Source organism: Chaetodon auriga, chromosome 10 (genome assembly GCF_051107435.1).
Source record: "Chaetodon auriga isolate fChaAug3 chromosome 10, fChaAug3.hap1, whole genome shotgun sequence".
NCBI lineage: Eukaryota > Metazoa > Chordata > Actinopteri > Chaetodontiformes > Chaetodontidae > Chaetodon > Chaetodon auriga.
In genome coordinates, this window is record NC_135083.1 from 18,225,141 (window position 1) to 18,248,201 (window position 23,061).

Sequence of the window (23,061 nt, forward strand, 5' to 3'; positions counted from 1 at the left end):
AATGTTCATTTCTTGTGTGTCAGACAAGTGTTGGCTCAACTCTGAGGCCATAGTTTGTGTTGTACTTGTTGTCTTGGACTGCATTACGTGCAGGGTTCTAAATTAACTTTTTTGATCACCAGCCAATGTGGCTGGTGACCTTCTAAAGTTACCAGCCAATCAGAATTTCCACTAGCCAAATTTTTTCCCGGTGAAAATAAGAGAGATTATGAGTGCCACTGAATGCATTTGATCATTTTATTTACATTGTTGGCATGAAAAATGCACAGAAAGTACAACACATGAAACAAAATATACACAGAAAGTGCAAACATTTAATTTATACAAACAAAAAATGCTGCAAGATTTATTATTTTATAAAAGACATTTTTCCAGTATTTAGTATCATTACATTCCTAATAAAATGTATTTTTCCTTTCAACTTAAAGTGTTTCTGCTTCCCGTCTTTAATAAGAAATATATATAAGTAACAGCCATGACTTAAACACTTGCAAAAAATTGCATTGGTAATAAATTGAATTATGTATGTACAACTAGAAAACACAAATAGTGCAGCAGTCAGTATTGCAGACTCCTTAGGCTCTCCTGATGACTTCGGGCACTCATGGTCCTTTACTGCCTCGACTTTAAAATTATTAGTCCCCACCACAAAATTATTCGTCTTGTTTTTTTCTTTCGTGTACATGCGGCAATCCTTACAAAACATGACGGCATTTTCGTGATCAAACACAAGCCATTCACGACCTGTCAGCCATTTAGCGTTAAACTTTCTTTTCTTCGTTTCGCACGCTTTGTCGACATTCTCATCCCCTGCCACCTTCCTCTTCTCGCCCCCAGACGTCTGTCCCAACCACGCATTTAGTTTAACTTTACTTTTTACTTTTAGCTAGCTCAGTCTCCTTTTTTACAGTTTATACGCCGCCGTTCATTCTTCCTCTTCTTCTTTGTGTTTGCGTTTCCGTGGTTTCTCGCGCCGGTTGCACTACAAACTGTAGTGTGCCTGCGCACAGCCAATGGGCGTCTTGTACGTCATCACGTAGCATTACGACAGTGTTCATGGGAAATGTAGGACGGACTGTCCGGGGGACAAATGACATGATTGCCTAATGCATTACCGGCCAAATTGGCTAGTAAGTTTTTATTTACACCCGCCAATATGAATTTTAACCCGCATTTGGCGGGTTGGCGGGTGTTAATTTAGAACCCTGATTACGTGTACTGCTTGTGATCTTTTGTCCCTCCATGTAGGTATGTCATTCTTCCCAAAGGAATTATTTACTGCACTCTAGGTGTTCATAAGTATTTGTGGAGCAATATGTCTGCCAAACACTAAAGATGATGTCTGATTTATAGATACCCATTCATCTCATCTTATCTCATCTCATCTCATCTCTGACCCAATGCACACTGTATTATATACAGCCTTCATATATTTTGTTGTTATCAATCATAAAATTCTCTGTGGCATGGCACACTGAGCAGTGCCCTGTGAGATTGTCTGGGCTGAATTCATGTTACATGGTTTACTGACAAATGAGAGTACAGATTAAAACACCCACCACCCACCCACCCACACACACACTCACTCACACTCACTCACACACAGATGTCATGATGCTGGGATTGAGATAATCCCAGTGTTGTTGGGGTATCTGCTGAGATTCTTTGATGTGGTGAAGTCTACACGACCTGCCTCAGCCTTCACATCCTGCACTGAGCTTTTAAACAGGGCAGTAATGGGAGAATGCCTCAGAATCTCTTTCAACATTGTTTAACTGAACTGAAGTATGTTCAAAATCCGTGTCAATAACAAAGTTGTGATTGTGTTAACTTTTAAAAGTGCTCTTCATGAACTCATTGTAAATGCCCATGAATAATACATGCTAAGATCAATGTGCTCTATCAATTTTCTTTAAAGGATCTCCTGAAGTGTCTGAGTCCTTAACCAAGGGCAGGACAGGATCATGCTTCTGTGCATACTGATTACATACATACAGCTAATAACCCCTAACAAACAAACCCAATATCATGAAATACTGAGCAGGTTTAACCCTGCATTTGACAATTCAAACCAAGTTATTTTTGATGGGTAAACACCAGGTTGTTGGTCACATGTGAGCACTGCATAGTTTGGAATATCTCAGTGCCATTGACAAGATTGCAAAGAATGAGTACATTAGCATTTCCTCACTTATCCATATCTAGACATGCAGGTCTGGGGTTTCAGACTTCCATCTCTAAATCAGTTGCACCCCAATTTGAAATGATTGAAATGACTGCATCAGTGATTTCAGCCCAAAATGTCCACAAAGGACACACACTTATTGTCATGGGATAAAATCACTTCAGTCCACAAAGTGAGGAGTCGGCGTAGTTGGATGTAAATTTGACGTTTTTTGTTGTTGTTGTTTTTGCCATGCTTGCACGGTGGATTGAAAAAAACGTTGAATGGATTGCCATAAAACTTGATACACACATTCATGCCCGTCTAGAGGTGGAATTTGCAGGCTTCTGGTGATTTTTCATCATCATCAAGTCAAATTGAATTTTTTTTGCCCAGCACTTTTGTTTACAACCAAATCTGCAAGACATTCCCATCAGCCTCAGCTGTAGTTAGTGTTTCGTGCTATTTACCAAACGTTAGGATGCTAACGGTGAACATGACGAACATTACAGAATAAACATCATCTCATAAAAAGTACCACCGTTAGCATGCTGATGTTAGCATTACAGCCTCACAGAGCTGTTGGTGTAGCTGTAGACTCTTAGTCATGTTTGAACCATGACTACGACTGTTCCCTGATGAAGGAAAGCCTTGTTTTTGTGCATTAATTAAAGCTCAACCATAGCACTGTCAGATCAGAAAAACAGTGATGGAACAGTTTTGGAAGGCAGTGACAAATAGTGTTGTCCTGCTAATGGGGACATCAGATTCAAAAAACGCTTATATGTGTTGTCCTGGAGGGAAATGTGTGTTGTTTAATTTGGAGGACTTGTAAACTCGGCAGTAACCAGGGCAGAGCAGATATAATTGCTTATGGGCTGAATGTCAACTTATTCTGCATGAAATTAGCTGTGTTTCGCATTTCATACCAGTGAGCGCTATTTAACATTTAACCCCTGTTAAACTGTGTTGTGAGCACAGCTGTGGATCCCAGTCTGTTAATCTGCATTGACCCATTCACAGCCATGGGTAAACATGGATTTTTCAGTACTTCAGTGTGGAGGAGCTAAAGGATTAACCTGTCTGTTTCACTATTTTACAGTATTACACTATTTTAATTCAGCACAAAAGTACAGATTTTTTCACATTTAGAAATATTTCTTTTACATTTCCAATTCACGTCAGGAAACATCTTAACTGGAAGAATCAAATGCTCCTCTGTACAACATCAAGGTTTGACTTCAGTGGCTAAAGGTCAAATCGACTTAATCAGAGACTCCACCACAGACCATTTGAGGGATTACCCGATATAAAATCAAATCAACAGCACTCGGCAGGCCCACTCCTGGCTGTACCGCAGACAAAGAGACTGGAGAGAGCGCGTTAACGCTCTAAAGTAAGCAACTCCACGGGACAAACCGCTAAATTATAGATGACCTGGACAAGTGAAAGTGCAAGTTCTCTTAATGGAAAACTTTTTAAACAACACTGAGAGCTGAGGAGAGTGGGGGAGAGAGAGAGAGAGAGAGAGAGAGAGAGAGAGAGAGAGAGAGCACGCCCTTTTTTAAGAAGTGAAGCTCTGTATTTGAGCAGAGAGGTGTGTTTGGAATGAATATTTTATCCTTCTCTCCCTCTGTGTCCACTCACTCCATCTTTCTTCATCACTCTCTGCTCGTGACAAGACAAATTCTGCTCGAACAGAGTGTCTGCCTTTTGCTGGGACGTTTCGCGGCCTTGGCTACAGCCTCAATCTCAGCCCCTCACTCCCACCGAGACCAATCATAGGTCACGCCTGCCTTCAAGTCATGGCAGCCTTGTGCTGACAGCCAGCCAGTTGAATTTAAGATTTAGCACGGTGGAGATTTCTCATGCCATCAAGTCTTACAGCCTCTTTTTATCATACCACTGCATTCCCTATCCCCTTTATTTTTTAACCTTGTGCTTCATTTTCTCCCCGCTGTCTCTTACACACATGCACCCCAGGACTTATTCTCTCGCTTCACCTGTCCAGCTGTGTGATGTCTCTGCTTCACGTGTCCTCTTCACTGACCCCTCTTTTCTTTTTGCTTTCTACCTTTTCATTTCTGCACTAATACTTTATCTCGCCTCCTACACCAGCCACCCACAGACACACAATTTTGCGCCCTTGTAAGCCTGTGCTTTACATTTCACCATCTGCTGCCACGCAGTGTAAGCATTACAATCACACTGAGACGAGGGCATTGTCAATTAGAAAAGGAGTGTAATGTAAAACTCTCAAGAGGAGGCTAAGCACCATTTCAATCAGAATACAATCAGGCGATGACACTTTGCTGAACCATGAATCTGGCAGGTAATCCCTGGCATGTCATCATAGAAACACCAGTTTCATGGTGATGGTCGGATTTGCTCCACATCTTTTTGCAAGTTTTTTCAACTGAAATTGCCACAATATTCTGTGCACTATAATGCTGTGTATGAATATTCATTGGTGTGTGTTTCCTCCGTGCCAACATTTGCCCATCATGTCCTATCACCTGCTAATAGGAGTTAGATGCCACACGCTGACATTTTCAACCCTGACATGGTGGCAGGTGTAACGAGCAGCAGTATTCCTCAGAGCGTGTTTTCTGTCTCGGCTCCATCACCAACAGCTCTGAAAGTCTCTCTTTCATTGAGGAACGCTTGTCTCACTAACCGGGAAGAACATTGAGCTACATAACTGTCGCTCTCTCTCTCGAGGGAAGGAGACAGCTCAGGGCTGATGGCATGTCACCACCTCATTCTGCAGCTCTTTTCACCTGTGCAGGTTATCTGGTGGATGAGCTTTGAAAGGTTTCTGGATGCTGTAGTGTATTAAAAATGCACTGCAGGAGGTGCACACAGAGTCAGCAAATTAGCAAGAGAAAGTAAGAAGAAGTTTAAGTGTGAAGTCAAATGTAGTTTCCAATACATGATTCACAGCTACAAATGGGAAGATTCTATATACCGCATATAAACTGCATGCATACATCGAGTGCTCTTGATCACATCAATAATGAATGCCCGCTCATGCTGCTCTCAAAATAGTCTACTGTCAACATGGCAGCCTCGCATGACAGTAGGAGGGTACTGAGTATTGAATTGCATCTCTCATTGCTGAGATCAATAGCTGGCAGGTCAATGTCTCAAGAATCTGATGCACCAAAATGATAAGGATATTCAAGGTTAGAGAGAGAGGGCAGAGTGCACCTTCCATCTCTGTCAACTGCAACTGTCAAAATTATCCCCAATGACTCTCGGACTTAACGTTTTTTAAGAGCTAAGTGTTCCTGCCATCTCATCCTCTCTCTTGCTCTTTCACTCACAATGAGAAAATCTGGCCTTGAGGAAAACATTAAAGCGAAGGCAGATTTCTGATCAACTGCAGTCCTCCCTTGTGGGCTCGCCTGTCCGTGACCATTAATTGTGCGAGCGCCCCTTAATGAGTCAAATGGTGTGAGGGTAGAAAGGAGACTGTGGGAGTGTTGTACATCTCTTCTTAATGACTGCTGCTCAGTCATAATGAGAGGTGTCTTAGAGAACATGTGAGGGACAATTTGTTTGAAAGAGAGCCTGTGTAGGTGAAGATCTGAGGTATTCTTGCTCCACCCTTGACAATTACTGATCAGGTCATATGTGAAAATGTTGCCTCTGCAGGGCTGAATAACCCCTTCCTGACAGACTTCTGGTCCGATGCTAATGTTTGCACATGACTCTCGACCTCTGTCTGTCTGCATAATAACTGGCTCAGTGAATTCCAAACAATCCACCTTCCACATTCTTGGACTCACAGATAAGGTTAACAACCCTTTAAAAGTGCTGAGGTGCTGAGTTTTCCAGCAATCATTTTTTCCCTCCTGTCTTTCCCTCCCCATTCACTGAGCTTATCTTTTCTTGCAAGATGAGCAAGCGCGTCTCCCAGTATGAGAGCACTGAAAGCTGCTGATGGCTTGGAAAGAATATGGTATGAATTGTCTCAATGGTGTAAGTAATTTACCCGAGTACACAGTATGATGATAAAGACTTTCAGCGACAACATGATCGTGAACAAGACTAAAATGGGCAGCGGCACTGCAGCACAGCAGGACTTGTTAGTTGTTAAATTATTGTTCCTTCTCGTTATGTAGTTTTAATATGGGAGAATGAGCTGCTGCATTTAAATCAGGCTTCAGTTTCACACTCATTGATTTGCCTTGCTGCAATCAATAAAGGGTCTGAGGTCATTTTTGCCTTGTTGATATCCTGATAGGCAAACACATGTTGTGAATGTAGAATTGGAAGGGTTGTATTGATGTACCTGAGAGGAGGAGTGCATGAAAGTAAAAGTCAAGTAATTTACACTCTCCCCCTTCTGGGTCTTGAGCTGTTATCAGCTCTGCAGGAAAGGTCCCAGCACAGATTTAGCCCTTTACTGTCTGAGCTCTGGACATTCAGTCTCTGCAGTTTCAGCCTGAGAAGATACTAAAAATATCTAGGGCAAATGTCTGAATCCTGTTTTCAGTTAATTCACTCCAACAGAGTTCGAGGCTTACAGCACTCTGCCAAACACTCTCTGCCAACTGGGCCTCATAAAATGGTAATGAGAACGCTGCTGTCTGCTGACAATGAGCTAGACGCAGCTAACACAGCTAGCACTGGCAGAAGATCGAGTTTGGCTGCTTATTTCGCTGTTTGAAAAACGCTGCATGCTGGAAAAGACAATCAGCTTGGGGAAAAATGTATTTATGATAGTTTGACTTTGTCTGTCTGGCTCAATTTCTACCATTCTACCAACTGAGCGATTTCTTCTGCTGACACTGAGCGCCTTGGTCTAGAAATGACAGAGCTGTGCGCCCGACTTCTTCAGTCACCACCCCTGAGAATGTTTCACATTTGACAGCAGCAAAATCAAAGAAAAGTAAATCAATTTATCATAACCAGTCTATTTTGAGAAAGCGCTTTAAAAACTCAAAACAAATGCTCCACTAGCTCCAATAAAGTGAGCTCCAAAGCACCCGTGCTGCTATTTCTGTAATCTAGTTGCTCTCGGCTGCAGTCCCCAGTGAATAGCAAACATCTTTTGTTAACACTTGGAGCCCTGTGTAAGACCTCAACTCTCCAGGGGCTTCAGGGGGTTTTAATATTTTACACCCTGTACATAAGATGAAACTTAAGAGGCCATCAAACTGACAGAGAGTGTTTACCAAAAGGGTCAGCTGACACAACAGATGGAGAGAGATGAATATGGATCCAAATCTATTCTATCGCAGCGGAGGAGAATATGGAAATCTGCTTCCTTCCTTGTGCAGCAAGATGCAAAGGATGTAATAATTCCTGCTGCAAAAAATAGAATCAGGATGCTGGTTTGCCTGAGCAGAGTAAATTCAAGGCAAGATCAATGCATCATAACACAGTTTCATTCATACCTGACCATATCGCTTGTGTGGCCTGTTGAATAAATGATAAAGGGGCTATAGTCAGTATTTTTAAACTGGTGGAACAACAGATCACATGACAAGAGGTCACCTGATTCCACGGCTCAGCTCTTGCTGAGCTTGCTTTTGTTTTCCGGCTGCATTTTCCGCAAAAACCCACTGAACACTTCCTGTTCAGCATCAAACAGCACAGAGACAAAGTTAGAGACTATCTGGTGAATGTTGTGGCGCTTTTAGCAGCCAAAGAGCCATATATTTCCCTCACGAGTTGGTGGAGACCAAAATCAGAGCTAAAAGGAGAATGAGTATTGGAATAACATTAATAAAGTCGTCATAGACTCCAAATAAATGATAATGTTGCTCTGTGTCTGCTGGATATGTAAAAAAAAAAAAAAACAATTGTTTGCAAACATGTTCACTTTAGCGACTGAAAAGAAAAAAATACATATATGCCAGTATTACAAAAAAAAGGTCCAAAAAATGTCAATCTTCAAGCAATTTGATTTGATTGGTTCATCAATGAATGATTTCTTTGTGTTTTTACGATTTGTATTGCTAATTGATTAATTCTTCTGTTCACAACATTATGGTCCCTCCCTCACTTTTTTCCATAAAATGGGACTTTGAATACCCTTTTCTTGTCTGTGTTTGTTGATGTATTTGTTATCCCGCCATATACGTTTCTACATTGTACGTATCTATTATGTAATTCTAGGCGCAATGCTTCTGTCTTGAACACACTGTCTTGAGTGATTAATTGCAACCACTCCATACTTTGCTGCACCTTTGATTTGACATTTCTGACAGGGAAAAGAAAGCCTTGTGCAAATGTTGTGTTATTTTCCCAATAAATAAATGTGCTGGAGCTAGTGTACAAGTGTGTGTGGCCTCACCTTTTATTTAACCTGTGTGGTCTGCTGTCAGGCTATCACACCCACCGCTGCATGCTGCACCGCCTCAGTGGATTTTTAACTTTAGTTCAGTCTTTTAAGCCAGACAGACAAGAGGCAAGGGGTAATGAAGACAAATGAAGGCTTCCTGTTTAGCCTCATCATTGGAAATTGTGCTTTTGTGCAAATGCGCAGGTCTGTGCCTTCTGCCCTCAGAGGGAATGTCTGCAGTCTTCTTGTTCATCCAAGCTACAGCAATTTGCTTCATGGCAGAGTCAGTTTGTCAGATTCAGTTGATCTAAATCACATAGACTGACTTACCAGCTAATTAGACACACAGTCGAATGCAATCTAATGCAATAACTTTGCAATAATAGAACCTTTGTTTATGACATTTCTAATGTTCAGTTTTTGTTGACAACACGTCAGAAAGGAGTGGGTTCACCACTATGGTCATTTGGTGTTGTGGTATTGAACTGCATTACATTTAAAGGCGTTTTTAGCGTTTTGTGTATGGGTGGACGAGGGGGACAGAACCGTAGACGGGCGTTGCAAACTAGCTTAGGCTGTAAATGCTGTGGTATGTGGCATTGGTCAATGCCAGTAAACATTAAATTAACTGGAAACACCTTTCAATACAGTGCAGTCCAGAACAACCCCACCATTAACGAGAGCTTTAAAATGACCATAGAGTTGAATCATCTCTGCACACAGTGTCAACAAAGACTGAACATTATAAGCTCCACAAAGACAGAATATATTGCGGTATTGGATTGCATTTATGATACAGATGTCCCCAGTAAACTACATTAGACTACAGCTCCATTAAGCACTTCTACAGTCCACTCCAATATACATTCCCTGCCCTTGTCTGTGTTACATGACCTGCATGACCTTTAAAAACGGTTGTATCAGCGGTCTCAGTCCTACATGGTGCTCTAACATGTGAACTGATTCACCTCAGTTTACACCGGCTGTAATTGATGCTGAGCAGGCCATCCATAAGCGTTAAATATTGGCATCTGGCTGGGGAACAGGAAGAGGGAGCGGGATGAGATAAAAGAGCATCTTTCATTCACTCCCCTCTCTGTGGTGGAAGCACTCTCAGATGTTTACCTGAGCATTTTTCTTTTTTTTTTCTTTTTTCTTTTTTTATGTGAGCACATCTGGCACTATCAAAATCTATGCAAATTGTGTCAATTCAGGGCTCTTCAGTTTGACTTTAAATGTCATTTTCAAGGTGTTTAACAGGGAGATGATCAAATAAACAAATGTCAGGGTACATATATCATGCTAAAAAAAATGCATCTATATTTATGTAGAAAATATTTGTGTGTGTTTTCAGTTCCTTTTTAAAAGAAGCCCACTGCGTCAAGCTCTGTTTGTGCATATTTGAAACACACAAGGCAAGAAAATCTTTGAGCCTGCAAGACGAGATACAGTATGATGCTCTGTTTGTTTCCATCTTTTCAATTAGTGCGACCACTATCATGATGAGATTAAAATCTACTGGATATACCAGAATGCAGGAATATTAAAAAGAAAATTGAGGTCTAAGAACAAGAAACCTGTGAAACCAGATGAAAAAGATTGCGGTTGGAAAAGACAACAGAGGCGGCTGAAAAAAGACAGCAAGAATAGCAGCATCCTGGGGAAAAAGGCGGGGAGAGATGCCATAAAAGCGTCTTTCATGTCAGCCCAACTGGAGCTGCATGAATAATTTCAACCATTTTCTATTGCACTGTGTGAACCCACAATTTTGTAAATGATACCTAAAGCACAACAAAAAGTGGGTTAGCCAGAAAGTCTACTCAGAGGAAATCTGGAGTTATCATCTTGTTATTTTACTTTCCCCTCAGCCATCTCATAGCCCCCCAAAAAGAAACCAAAAGAGCTGCACCGTGAATGTGCTGACAACCGGTAACATTCAGACACTATTCAGCTTTTCAATCCTAATGTCCAACTGAGATGTGCACATGAATCCATGACTTGCTCACTTGTTCTCTTTCTCTGTCTTTCTCTGCAAATATACTCAGCCGCCTAATCCTGCGGGGCGATAAGAGTTAAACTGCTATCAAAGTGAGTGGTACTGCACTCATATTTGACATTTACCGACTTAACGTTGCTTTTAAGCGATTGCAAACCCAGCAGACAAGGCTCATGCTGATAGCCGTGGCAGGACATTTAGAATAAAAGGCTGTGGATATACAGCGCCTAAAAGATCAGGTGACAAAATTAAGCATGCTGTGCCTTAATTGCTCATTGTTGATGTAAAATGTTGTTTTATTGGTTGTATGTGAAATAAAATGATCTTGTACCTTCTTCTATACAGGTAATTAATACTGCAGAGACAATGTATTGATTTCCTTGCAGTCCCATGTGGGTACAGCTATCATTTAATTTACTGCTAATCAATCTGCAGTTGCAGGTACACGGGAGGATTGAGAATGGCTGTATGGCCACGTAGTGTTAATAATGAGCCAGCTAACGAGGAGCTGTTAGCCACAGATTAACTGGATTTTCACCAACCTGCTGTTTTGACCTGCTAATAAACTGTAGACTCGCAAGGGATACTCACAACTTAATATACTCAGACTGGGCTTCAGGCCTGCTCTCTCTCTCTGTCTCTCTCTCTGTGTGTGTGTGTGTGTGTGTGTGTGTCCATAGGGTAAAGTAAGGGTTAGGGCAATAGTGGTTTGGGTTAGCGTAGGTCTCCAGGAAATGAATGCATGAATCAATATAATGTCCTCCGAAGTGATGGAAACAGGACTGTGTGCGTGCATGTGTGTGTGTGTGTGTGTGTGTGTGTGTGTGTGTGTGTGTGTGTGTCCTGGTGCCTCATTAGCGGAGTGTTATTCTGATGTTTGTCTGCATTACCAGCCAGACTGTAAACAGGGCCTAAACAAGGTTCCCCCCATTTTTGTGCAGCTGCTCAGTGCCAACCCCTTCAAGGCTGCTGCCGGCAACTAACCAGCAAGACACCACACCTCCGCAGTCACCCACAATAACAACAGAATGTTCCTTCTACCTATTCCCATTGGGCAACATTACAGAGAATGTGTGAAACGAGTAGGGGAGTAGCCACAGTTGTGCTTTGTCGCAGTCTCTCAAGTACTGTAACGGTGCTGGGAAACAACGGAACAGTTAAGCTGCAGTAAATGCAGATCTTGGTGATCTTGTTCCATGTGTGCATTATGCACATGTGGAGCAATTTGCTAAATCATGAGCAAACGCATCATTTGTCATGCACATTTATACACTAAAGCATATTGCAGCACTGCACAGTTTCTTTGGGGCCTTTATAATCAATTATTCATCATGTCTTTTATTACGGTTTAGTGTTCAGGGTTGTACCATTGGCACGGATAACCACTTCTTTAGATCTGTGACATCTGTTAGGAGTAAAAGCAAAATGACAGTGGTCATATTTCTTAAAATGGAGTTTCATAAACATACCTTTCAGATGTTCATTTTCTTTTTTCTAACCACCTCATGCATGAAGACTTGCCATAAGTGGATTCATGCTTTGCTCTAATATGGCCTTTTTCTTGACCATGTTCACCCATTATGTATTTTCACTCGAGCCTGGAGCTGGCGGACTTGAAACTACTTGAAAATCCATTTTTCACAACCAACTAAGAGTGTTTCTCTTCCAACAGAATGATGCTTTTGTGGCAGAGTCTCATTTTTCCAACCATTATCCAATCTTTGGTCCATTTTGGTAATGCATCTACAATATTAGTCCTTTTTGCAGAGCAAAAGGAGCTTCTAGAAAGCCTCTCAGTGCTACAGTCCTCTTTCTTCTTCGTATCCATGGGGCAATTAAATCTAAATGCAAAACCCTTTCTGTGAAATCTTGCCCTGATCCACATGAGAAGGGTCGTGAAAAAGAGTCAACTGAGCTGACATGAAAGCAACTGAAAGTCTGTCATCACAGCAGCAAATGTACATAAATGTAATCGCTGGATGATAACAGTCCTCCTCGCTCATGCAGAGGAAGAAACAATCCACAGCTGGATATTCTTGTTGCTGTTGACAGCACGTCGTTGTCAGGGCTAGTCATGTGAGGATCAACGACAAGAGCTCTCTGTCACAAACAGACCTGTATGCTTCAGCAAAACTGCATAAAATCTTGGGGCTCAAAGAAAATTCTGTAGCTTCTACCTCTTTCTCAGGGCATGGATATAACTTATGCCTGTGCCACAGAGAAATTGAATATTACACGCAACATTACACAAATTCAATACGGCACAAGAAACACATTCGCAGTGTCAGTGTGGTAAACATTGCTTCATACACCCCCACTTTCAACCACTCTTGAGTATATAGTCTAATGCATGTGGCAGCAGTGCACAACTAAAATATTTTTTTTAACATAACAAGTAAAAAAGTATTACACCATGTTTCTTGTGCAATTTTCACATAGTTCATGAGGATCAATATCAATATGTCTACTTCCACCTTCAGAAGCACAGGTTACGTCTGACTGATAGGGTAGATAAATTGACCAGGGCTCAACTTCCGCCCTTAGATAGAGAGAAATAATGATCAGCCCTATTCAACTCTTACGGTGCTCATTAGAATTCCACCATCTATAAGACTTTCAGTCCTCGTCAGCCAGGATTTTCCCCACGCCCGCGTCCTACCAAGAGGAATTCAAAAAGACTTGAAGCCCTCCAGGAAGACAATTAGAGTCATCTTTCTTCTCTCTGTATGCAGCGATGCCATGACAGAAAGCTGTGAGCATATTTCTATGCATAATGCAGCCCCTGAAACTGCACCCTTCACAGGGGGGGGGGGGGATCTTCTGCAGGCTGACTGCGTGCCACACCACTCAGCCCACTCCTGAAAGTCTAATGAACTGCGCTAATCAAATCAGATGAGTGGTAGAATCAACTGGCTCTCATAACCCTCAGTATATTGTGGTGTGTCATGGCTTAAAGCCTGGCTACAAATAGCAGCTCCTCCACCACTGACACAAGGTGTTGCAGCAGCATTGAGAAGAGGGTGGTCACCGAGACAGCAATCATGCTGCTGGGTTGTAAGTGTGTGTTTGTGCTGGTGTGTCAAAATGACAAACATTAAGAGCACAAAGCGAGACATCGTGAAAGCTTTTCTGGGGATGGCACAGTGGAAGTGGATGAAGTGAAGAGAGTGAAACAAAGATATATCTGCACAGAGTGAGCGAGGGAACAAGAGGGTGACAGAGAGATAAACAGAGAAAGACAGACGGAATAAGTGAGAGCACATGCCAAAATGAGAATATGTGTTTTCACCGGCTCGTTTTAGCTGGCAGCTCGCTCTTAGCGCCCATGGGACATCTTGGGCTTCTCGCACATGCCCATAAATATCTCTGCAGGAGTGTGTGTGCGCAGCACCACTGAATCATCCCAGAGGGGATTTAAGAAATAAAGCTGCCACCGCCTCTGACTATACAAATTTGTTGACTCAGACGAATGAAGGCAATGGAGATAGGTAACATTGCTCATTATTCAAGCGGGATCGATAAAAAGTGATGATAAGAGAATCCAGAGAAAGCCTCAAATGGGCATATTTTTGGATTTAAGGGACAATCAATCACCAACTTTCACTCAGTCATCAGTGCATACTTAGAACACCGAAAGGTATACCCAAAGGGTTTCTAACTCATCTAAACAAGTTGTAGTCTGCAGTGCAGAAGACAGAAAGGTCATATTGGCATACTGAGGTCAGTAAAAGTGTGCACGGAGGATTTTTAGCATTGCTCTTAAAACCAGCAGTGGCAGATCACAGACTGTGCAGCCATCTGCCTCCGTGGCATCACTGCTGCTGTCTGACAGCACTTTTATTCTTCTCTGCACAGCAACATGACAGAAAAGACAACGCATGCTCTTGACCTCAGCAACCTTTGGCTTGACGCGTGTAAACAGTGCTGATGTTTTTCTTCTTATCACTGTGATTTTATTGTTAGCATTCTGCAGTGCACCTTGGTTTTGTATATATACTGGTAAAAAAAACAAAAAAAAAACATGAGCTGGTTAATGAGGATGTTCAATCATGTCTGGAAGCGTTGCTGATTGATAATGGATATAACATACACTATGTTAGAAGTGGTATAAAAATTTTCTTTCTGGGTGTATTTTTATTTATTCGGGTCAGCTTCAAATCTTCATACAGCAGAGGAGTCTGATCTCAAGTGTAGAATTACTAAAACTATTAGCCACATAAACAATATTGTACTCAAAATGTTTTTACTTTATGTGCCAGGTATGAGTGTGTTCACTATTCTTTGGCCAAAAAATTACATATGTGAAGGTAAAAGTAGGATCAAAACAAAAAATGAAACACTGGCAGGGTGTCATTATGCTAAAAATCAACTTTAGTGTCACAAACTTGGAATAAAAAAGTAAAGAATCACATCCCAAATCTGTAAAGTCCTGTGCAGTCTGCAATGATCTAAAGGACACCCAGATGTGTAACTTATGCACAAGACGTGAACAGTAACAGGGGCTCCACTGATTTCCCAGACTGAGCTTGACTCACTCCTCTCCAGTTAATTACCAGCACAATGTACTTCATCTACACCATAAGGTTTCCACAGTGTGTATGTGTGTGTGTGTGTGTGTGTGTGTGTGTGTGTGTGTGTGTGTGTATGAGTCTGTGTTGGGAAGTCAGATAATTAACTGGAAAGCAGGGTATGATTAATGTGCTTCAGGCTACGAGAGAGGACACACACCGTGAGATAACAGAGGAATGTGCAGCATTCCCAGGTATAATCCTGAAAAGTGAGCAGTGTGCAAACATAGGGGGAGGGAGGCTACAATGGGTTGCTGTCACCATAGCAACGCCCCCATTTAGTGGTGTGCCCCCCCCCCCCCCATCCCCCAAGTACATTAAAAAAATATAATGTAAAAAATATTACAGATAGTTAGCTGAGATGGTGTTTAGGACAACTATACATATGGGATTATGGATGTTAAAGGCATTAAAGACAGGAAGCAATTCATCATCCAATATCCCAATGAGATGAACACTGTTGTATACATTGCACTGCTTTTTGTTTATTTTCTGTGATAGAAGAAAAATAACCTATTTAAGTGAGAAAGATTCCTGCTTTTTTTATGTCATCCTATGGAGAAAAACGAATCATACGTGTGATGTAGAGCTTTACAAACGCATTATATGCAAGTGTATTATTATTTTTTGAAAGTGTAATGTAGATAAAATGAACATGAAATGTGAAGATTTCCTGAAGTCGATGAACAAATAATCCTTTCAGAATCTATGTGTGCAGCTTACAAATAAATGCGCAGTCGACTCTTCTGCAAATAATAATAATAATAAAAAAAAACTAATCGCCATAAGTGTTTCCTCTCTCTTGGCGCCATCTTCTGGAGAATAGAACACAATTCAGTCAATTTCACTGAGATGCTGTAAACTGCACATTTATTTTATTGAACAACCTCAATCTCAATAAAGAGCCTCAGGAGTGTGTGTCGTGTCATTGTGTATTCTCTGTTCTGACAATTGGCCCTAACCAACTTAAGAAAAGGACGAGTGGTTTACTGTTATCTAAGACAAAACCACAAAAACTAAAATAATTTCTATATGAAGGTAGCAGATAAATTAAGACATAATCTGTTGTTTAATCTGATTAGATCATTTTAAGGGATGCTTCTTTTTTCTTTTTTTTCTAGCAAAGATTACTTGGGAATTCCTCACTTCAGCGTCCTGAGGTGTTGTGTACACTACTTTTTGCTCTCCTGTATTTTATTTTATTTCCATTAATACAACATTTTGTACAGTTCTTGTTCCTTGCCATGATAGTGGTGGACTTGCTGTCTTTACAGCCTTTAGGTATTCAGAAACTAAAGCTAAGCAAGGTTTTAAAGATATGGAAGCTCATTTGCAGCAGGAAAAATTAGGGATGAAAAGTCAGGAAAGATAAAAACAAAAATATAGTTTTCGTCAAAATTATTACACAATAAGTGAAAATGTCTAAGATAAATTTCAGTTAAGATATTTTCATCCCGACCAGTGGAGGCACCCACGGGATCCACCACGGTCCGACCCGTAGATGGCAGTATAATACCAACCGTGATTCCAGCTACAGTACAACTCTACAGAAGAAGAGGAAATTGAAAACAGAAATGGCGGGGTCCGTGAACTGCTGTTAGCTCCTCAGCTGTGAAACATCGGCCAGCTGGTTGTGACAACGAAGGCTGGCCAGGAGATTTTCAAAACGCAAAAATAATGGCGTCGCGAAGCAACAAGGAGCAAGTATTTAGTCACAGAATGCTAACTACAGCTAACAGCTAGCCACACTGTTTTTAGCAACCTCGACTGTTCCATCTAGCGTTAGCTAGCTACCAGCTACGTTAGTGTCCTTTCTTTTTTTGTTGCCAAGACTGCATTAACGTTGAGTTGTCACCGGGATTAAGGCAGTACTTTCCTGAGTCATAAACACTGAAACAATCGTAATGGCACAACTCATTTCCACAGCTGTTACTTTATAGAGACGGAACTAAATAGCCAAACAAATAAGTTAAACATCGCTCACAGTCAGTCTGGTGACAGTCGATAACGTCACTTAGTTTTCAGCCCACCTGCTGCTGCAGTGACACCTCTGGGTGTAGGACCTCCAGCCAAACTGTAGACAATGTCAGGCAACGGTAAAGTCATCCCGCACACCCCGCTGGCTGTAGACTTCTGGCATATTCGGAAGTGTCCAGGCACACGGTTGTTTTTCCTGTCCCACATGCACAGCGACCACACGGTGGGTTTGACCTCCACCTGGAGCAACCGGCCCATCTACTGCTCACCAACCACTGCCACCCTGCTCAGACTCAAGCTGCAGGTGAGCCGCATGTTTATGCATGACTATGAGTATGCATGTTTTTCCGTTAATTTGTTTCTTGGCTAAGGATTAGAATAAGCAGATATATAATATAGGTTTATGTGACGTCGCCAGTGTTTTGGGGTTAACTTTAATTTTATTTCAAAGGAAAATGGGATCATTTGAGTTGAAAGCATTAAGAACAACACTAGATGCATTGCTTTTGTACTTACAGTAAGTTGTCTTCTGGTGATCATTTCTATGTCTGCTCAGGTGAAAGAACAGTGGATCCATCCATTAGAGCTGGGTGAGCCATACCTGCTGCCACTGGATGACATCGGCAAAGAGAGGCTGACAGTCACACTGATCGATGCCAACCACTGTCCAGGGGCTGTCATGTTTCTCTTCGAAGGCTACTTTGGCTCCATACTGTACACTGGTCAGTGTCTGAATGCACCAGCAAAACATTTGATCTGTCGCTTCTAGGATGTAGGAAATATTTGTATGGCATGTTGTTTTTTGTTTTTTTTTTCCTATTTTTTCTTTTACTTTAGCTTTCCAACATCAGAACTGACATTATAAGATGTACAAATATGTGCAGGTAGTGTATTAATTACACAATCATGGGAAGTAACAGCATTGACATATTGTTTTTTTCAGGTGACTTCAGATATACCCCCTCTATGTTGCGTGAGCCGTGCTTGAGGACCAACACCACTATAGATGTCCTGTACCTGGACAACACCAACTGTGACCCCAATCGCACCCTGCCCTCCAGACAGCGAGCCACTCAACAAATCAAAGAGATCATCCGCAGCCACCCCAACCACAGTGTTGTCATAGGTAATATTATACAGACTTTTCTACACATGCATTATCCATTACCCTGTACTGCGTGTGTGATCGAGGGTCACTGTAAGCCAACTGGAGATTTTAAGTAGGTGGTATTGCGTGTTTGATTTTTGTATTTATTTTATTTTAGTTTTTTTCAAATAGTTAGTAATATTGAGTCTAAAATTCCTTGTTCTTTCCCAACATAAAGTGCTACTCTCTTCGCTTACCTCTGTGACGTTTGTGTTTCTCCCTGCACTCAGCAGACACAACTAAATACTCTTTTTCGCTGCCTTGCAGGCCTGTATGCACTGGGAAAGGAATGCCTGCTGCTTGAGCTGGCGATGGAGTTTAAAACCTGGATCGAGGTGAGCTTTGAGAGGATGGAAACCCTCAAAGCCCTGGAGTTGCCTGATGTTTTTACCACTGACCCAGGAGCCGGTCGTATCCGTGTCGTGGAGCAGTCGGCTATCTGCTATGCCTCATTACTCCAGTGGAACAAAGAACAACCCACTTTGGCCATCTTACCCACCAGCAGGCCCCTGGTCTCCTTTCACCCCAATGTTCATGTGGTGCCCTACTCCGATCACTCGTCTTACCAAGAGCTGGAGGATTTTGTCTCTGCCCTTAAACCTACCTCTGTTATACCCATTGTAGGAAACTACGTACCTGGAAGCCTCTCTGCATTAGTGCCCAGCAGAAAGCGCCATGAAATCCTGGTGCCTGAATCGGTCCGACACTACATGTTGAGGCAGCCTGAGAGCCAACTCAGCACATCAGCATGCAGCAGCCTGCGCCGCAGACATTTTCAGCCTCTTGCTCCCAAAGGGGTGATATTTGAGTCTCCTGTAAGGGAATCCAGGAAGTCATGTGAAGAAGCCTGGGGGGCAGAGTGCCCGGAGCAGGATGCTTCTGAGGACGAGGTGGACACAGAAAGCAGTGAAAAGGACTCTGACTGTATCCTTATTGACCTGAGCAAGGACCTCCTCCCTAACAGACACAGAAGAGGGGCTGGAGACATGTGGAGCCTCAACATTGTCCAAACAGTATCTGAAGATATGACGGAAACGATGCCACTCAGTCGAATCACCCAGAGGAACTTTGCTCCAGTTGAGATCCTGACAAACACCTGCTTGAAGCCTGTCAGGATCACAAGAAGGCCATTTGAAACAAATACCAAAACAATCAACCAGACATCATCTAATGATAACACCAGTCAGCAGAGCAGAAATGGAAGTGCTCAAAGCAACCGCACGTTGTCAGACAGCGATAGCATGAGTCAGCACAGCGCACATGGAACCGATCAGAACAACAGCGTGACGTTATTGCAGAGCAGCCTCGATAACAAATCCTGCACTTCATCTGGCTCCTTGACCGAGCTGCAGCGTGAGTATATAGAGGAGCTGGAAAACAGTATTTTGAATGATCTCCCCTTTACAGAGGAGGACTTTGAGACATGGGGCCTCCTGCCGCAGAGCTTTGTGCAACAGTTTCCCCTCTGTCCTTTATATCAGGCCAAAGAGGATGGCATCTCAGACAGCAATGTGATCTGATGTTCAAGTTAGTTTTGCCTTGCTTTAGAGGCCTTTTGTGTGCTTGTAACTGTGTGTGTGTGAAGATAAACATTTAAAAGCAAACCTGCCATTTTTACATTGGTACCTTCCTTCTTCATATAATTGTCTTTCATTGTGCCTCCATTTGTGTGCGGGTGGTCTAGAGTTTAGAAAGGGCTATGAGTTTGTCCTTGGACCTTTTAAGTATTGACTTACCTGTGCCCTCACCTTTTGTCACAGTAGCCTTGTCCTCTTAAAAAAAAAAATATTTTTTTTTTTTCCACATTTCCTTTTTCTCTTACTGTGACTAATCAGTCATTTGTATTGAACAGTGTATCCATAGATGCATAATTGCACATCATGTTGTTTGTAAAGTCATATTTTCACAAGATAGACCAGCAAGTAATATATGTGTGTTTTTTTTTGCCTTGAGAACAAACTGTCTTGAAACACTGGTCGCTTTTTTTGCTCTTCACCCTTGAACTGTTGAACATGAGAGTCAGGATTTTACAGTGCTTTGAAATATCAATTGGTGGAAGTTTTTGCTGCAAAGTGAGCCAGAAGCCAAAATTCAAATTAATTCAGTTTTAGCCTAAAAACTGAAATGAAGTGGCCTTTTATTTTTAAAGGTTACATTTTAAATCTTCAGGCTGGTTTCAGTTGTTTGCGTTTATACTGAGAGAAGCAGTATTAGAGATTAATAGTGGCTTTGGTGTCGTCTGTATTTTGGCTGCAGTTTTGAGTCAAGAGGACGTTGCTTCACTGGTACTTCTTACTAAAAAATCAAACTCATACTAAATGTGATCATCTTAGTAGCTGTATGCCTGTCTGAGGTTTGTGAAGATACAGTTTAAAGTATTTTTTTCTGTGTATTCTTCAGCAGCTGTGACAAAGTGTTGTTTTAGTCCACTACTGCTTATAATGTGAAACGGTGCTCAACATTATTAGTTTATATGAGCAGTTTCTTAGTAGCAGCTCATATAAACTAACAATCCAAGCAGTAATCGTTGAGGGGGGAAAAGCCCAGTATCTTACATTACATTCGTGTGTATTGAATAGCGCTGTTGCTTCTGTTTGTATTCGTACAGCAGCTTAATGCGTGTTTCATAGTTAGCTTTTGTTCCTCATAACCACCCTTGCCATTATACTTTCAGTGTGTTTTGATTAGAGCTAACATAAACCAGCAGTGTGCAGCTCGGCTGTCCTCAGGGGGTTTTTAAAGTCACTCTGGCAAATCTTACCTGTTGGACTACAGCACTCTATAACTCGTACACACACCTTTGCCTTTTCTGTTTGGGGAAAATTATACTTTTGGCTGTATTTTATTCAAAACACTATCGAGAAAGACCCATGTCCAAATGTGACGCACATCATTTTCTGTACGTTTCTTGTGAAGTAAAGGAAATGGAAATCCAAACTGTAATACAGTAACTGTAAATATACATGTTCTATGCAGATTTCTTGTTTACTCAATAAATGACCCTGTAATTTGCAAATTAACATGCTTTGGTGTCCCGTCTTCACTTTAAACATTACAGCACAGAGATTTTTGTCAGTGTCGCCTGTCAGCTCAGGATTCTCAGGCGCTTCCCGTTGCAATGCTATTATTCTCCCCTAAGATGGCAGTAGTTTGTTAAAAATTTCCAGAGATGTTTTTAATTAATGTCTTCCTTCCTTCTCATTTAATTAGGGTTTTGGGTTTCTGCAGCACGTCTGATTTCCGTGGTTCAAAAAAGGAAACAGCCTGCTGAGCAGAAATGATTCAGCTCTCACTAAAATCCACTGTTCCTCCACACGTTTCATGCTGACGTTATATTGCAAATTAAGATAATAAAAATGTTCTATGACAGAAATTACCACATACAGAATCAAGCTGAGAAGCCTGAAACCTGCTACTGTGAACGTCAAGCCCAGACCATTTAAGTCTTTGTACATAAACTGCGTGTTTACATGAGTATAATGTTGCAGATTGAATGCCTCACTTCCAGACTACAGAGCGGGACCAGCTGTCACTCATTTCAGCCACCACAGAAAGCTGCTTTGTGGTGCCTTCAGTAACAGCCACAGAGATCCTCATCCACCATCCACTAATGAAACATGTCCATTATCTCTTAGAGACCAGAGTCCACACTCCAACTGTGAAGAGAAGAAGGCCAAGAAAAAAACTGAACCACAGCAACTTCACTGGAACACGGCATGTTCTCAGAGCTTTAATAGCCTTGCTACATCCTAACTAGGGCTCATTCATTTGCCGTTACACACTACATCTCCTCATCACCTCCCCAGAACAGCCTTTACCGTGAGCAGTGCAGCAGCTCTAAACAAACAGTGCAATCGATCCATCTCATAAACACTTCTAGTTGGCCCTGATCCTAGCACGTCCCATTAGGCTGCACTTCGAAACGCTGCCTCTGTGTGAAGTTCAGAAACCTCAAAGGCGTCATACTGAGACATCATAAAATCACCATCAGCAGGTTGTCAGATTGACATGAGCTGCCAACAGGAGTCTCTTGTGCTCATAAAGGATGAATGACCGGCTCCTGCATGGGGTTTCCCTGCATGTGGGAGCAGGGAGATGTGGGATTAACAATCAGCCACGGGCTCAGGGTCGGCTGTGTGCAGACGAATACTGATGATGACCGCTGGTGGAGGAAGTATTCATGTCCTTTACTTAAGTAAAAGTACTAATACCACACCGTGAAAATACAAGTAAGTATAATAGGAAAAATGTACTAGATATTAAAAGTAAATGCAGAAATATGTCTCCTGTGACCGATACATTTCTATAGCTCATTATCATTATACTGATGTATTGATGTGTAAGCAGCATTTTACTGTTGTTGCTGTTCCAGGAGGAGCTAGTTTGAACTAATTTTGAAAAGACTGCAACTAATGATTATTTTCCTTGAATTAGTTATTGATTATTTAGTTTGTAAAATTTCAGAAAAAAGGAGAAATGCGGTCACAGTGACTCCAAGGCCAAAGTGACACCTTCATATTGTCCAAACCTCAAAATCTGAAAGATAAATTTAACTAGAAATATACATTTAAAAATAAATATGAATATACAATTAAAACACATTATAATGTATAAAAAAAAAAACACCGTGTTAAGCAGCAAATCTTCACAGAGCCAAAATGCATTTTTGTATGAAAAATGAATAGCTGCTGACTAATCAATTCAGCTGTACTTGTATAAACTGCAGGATAATTTAATGTAAACTAAAGCATCCTATGAGCTCTCTGTATGCTTTGTGTGCAAAAACCTTATTTGTAAATCATTTGTAAAGCAACGAAAGCTGTCAAATAATAATGAAACTAAAAAGGGCAACATTCCCCTCTGAATCATAGTGGAGCAGAAGTGGCATGAAAAGAAAATGTTCAAGCAAAATGC

The 23,061-nt window shown here is 41.5% G+C and overlaps 1 protein-coding gene across 1 annotated transcript; it reads left to right on the forward strand.

Annotated features, from left to right (window-relative positions):
• The first annotated feature begins 16,529 nt into the window (after positions 1–16,529).
• dclre1b (DNA cross-link repair 1B) lies at positions 16,530–21,166 on the forward strand. The gene is made up of 4 exons (XM_076742094.1): positions 16,530–17,304; positions 17,557–17,722; positions 17,944–18,126; positions 18,415–21,166. Exons 1-4 carry the CDS (start codon positions 17,107–17,109, stop codon positions 19,665–19,667), a joined length of 1,800 nt encoding a protein of 599 aa, XP_076598209.1. The 5' UTR covers positions 16,530–17,106; the 3' UTR covers positions 19,668–21,166.
• Positions 21,167–23,061: the final 1,895 nt, after the last annotated feature.

Bases quoted from the DNA above. Each gene is read 5' to 3' on its own strand.
- dclre1b (XM_076742094.1), top strand. From the start codon at position 17,107: ATGTCAGGCAACGGTAAAGTCATCCCGCACACCCCGCTGGCTGTAGAC. The intron at 17,723-17,943 runs GTCAGTGTCTGA...TGTTTTTTTCAG, and splicing joins TGGCTCCATACTGTACACTG to GTGACTTCAGATATACCCCC. The intron at 18,127-18,414 runs GTAATATTATAC...GCTGCCTTGCAG, and splicing joins CAACCACAGTGTTGTCATAG to GCCTGTATGCACTGGGAAAG.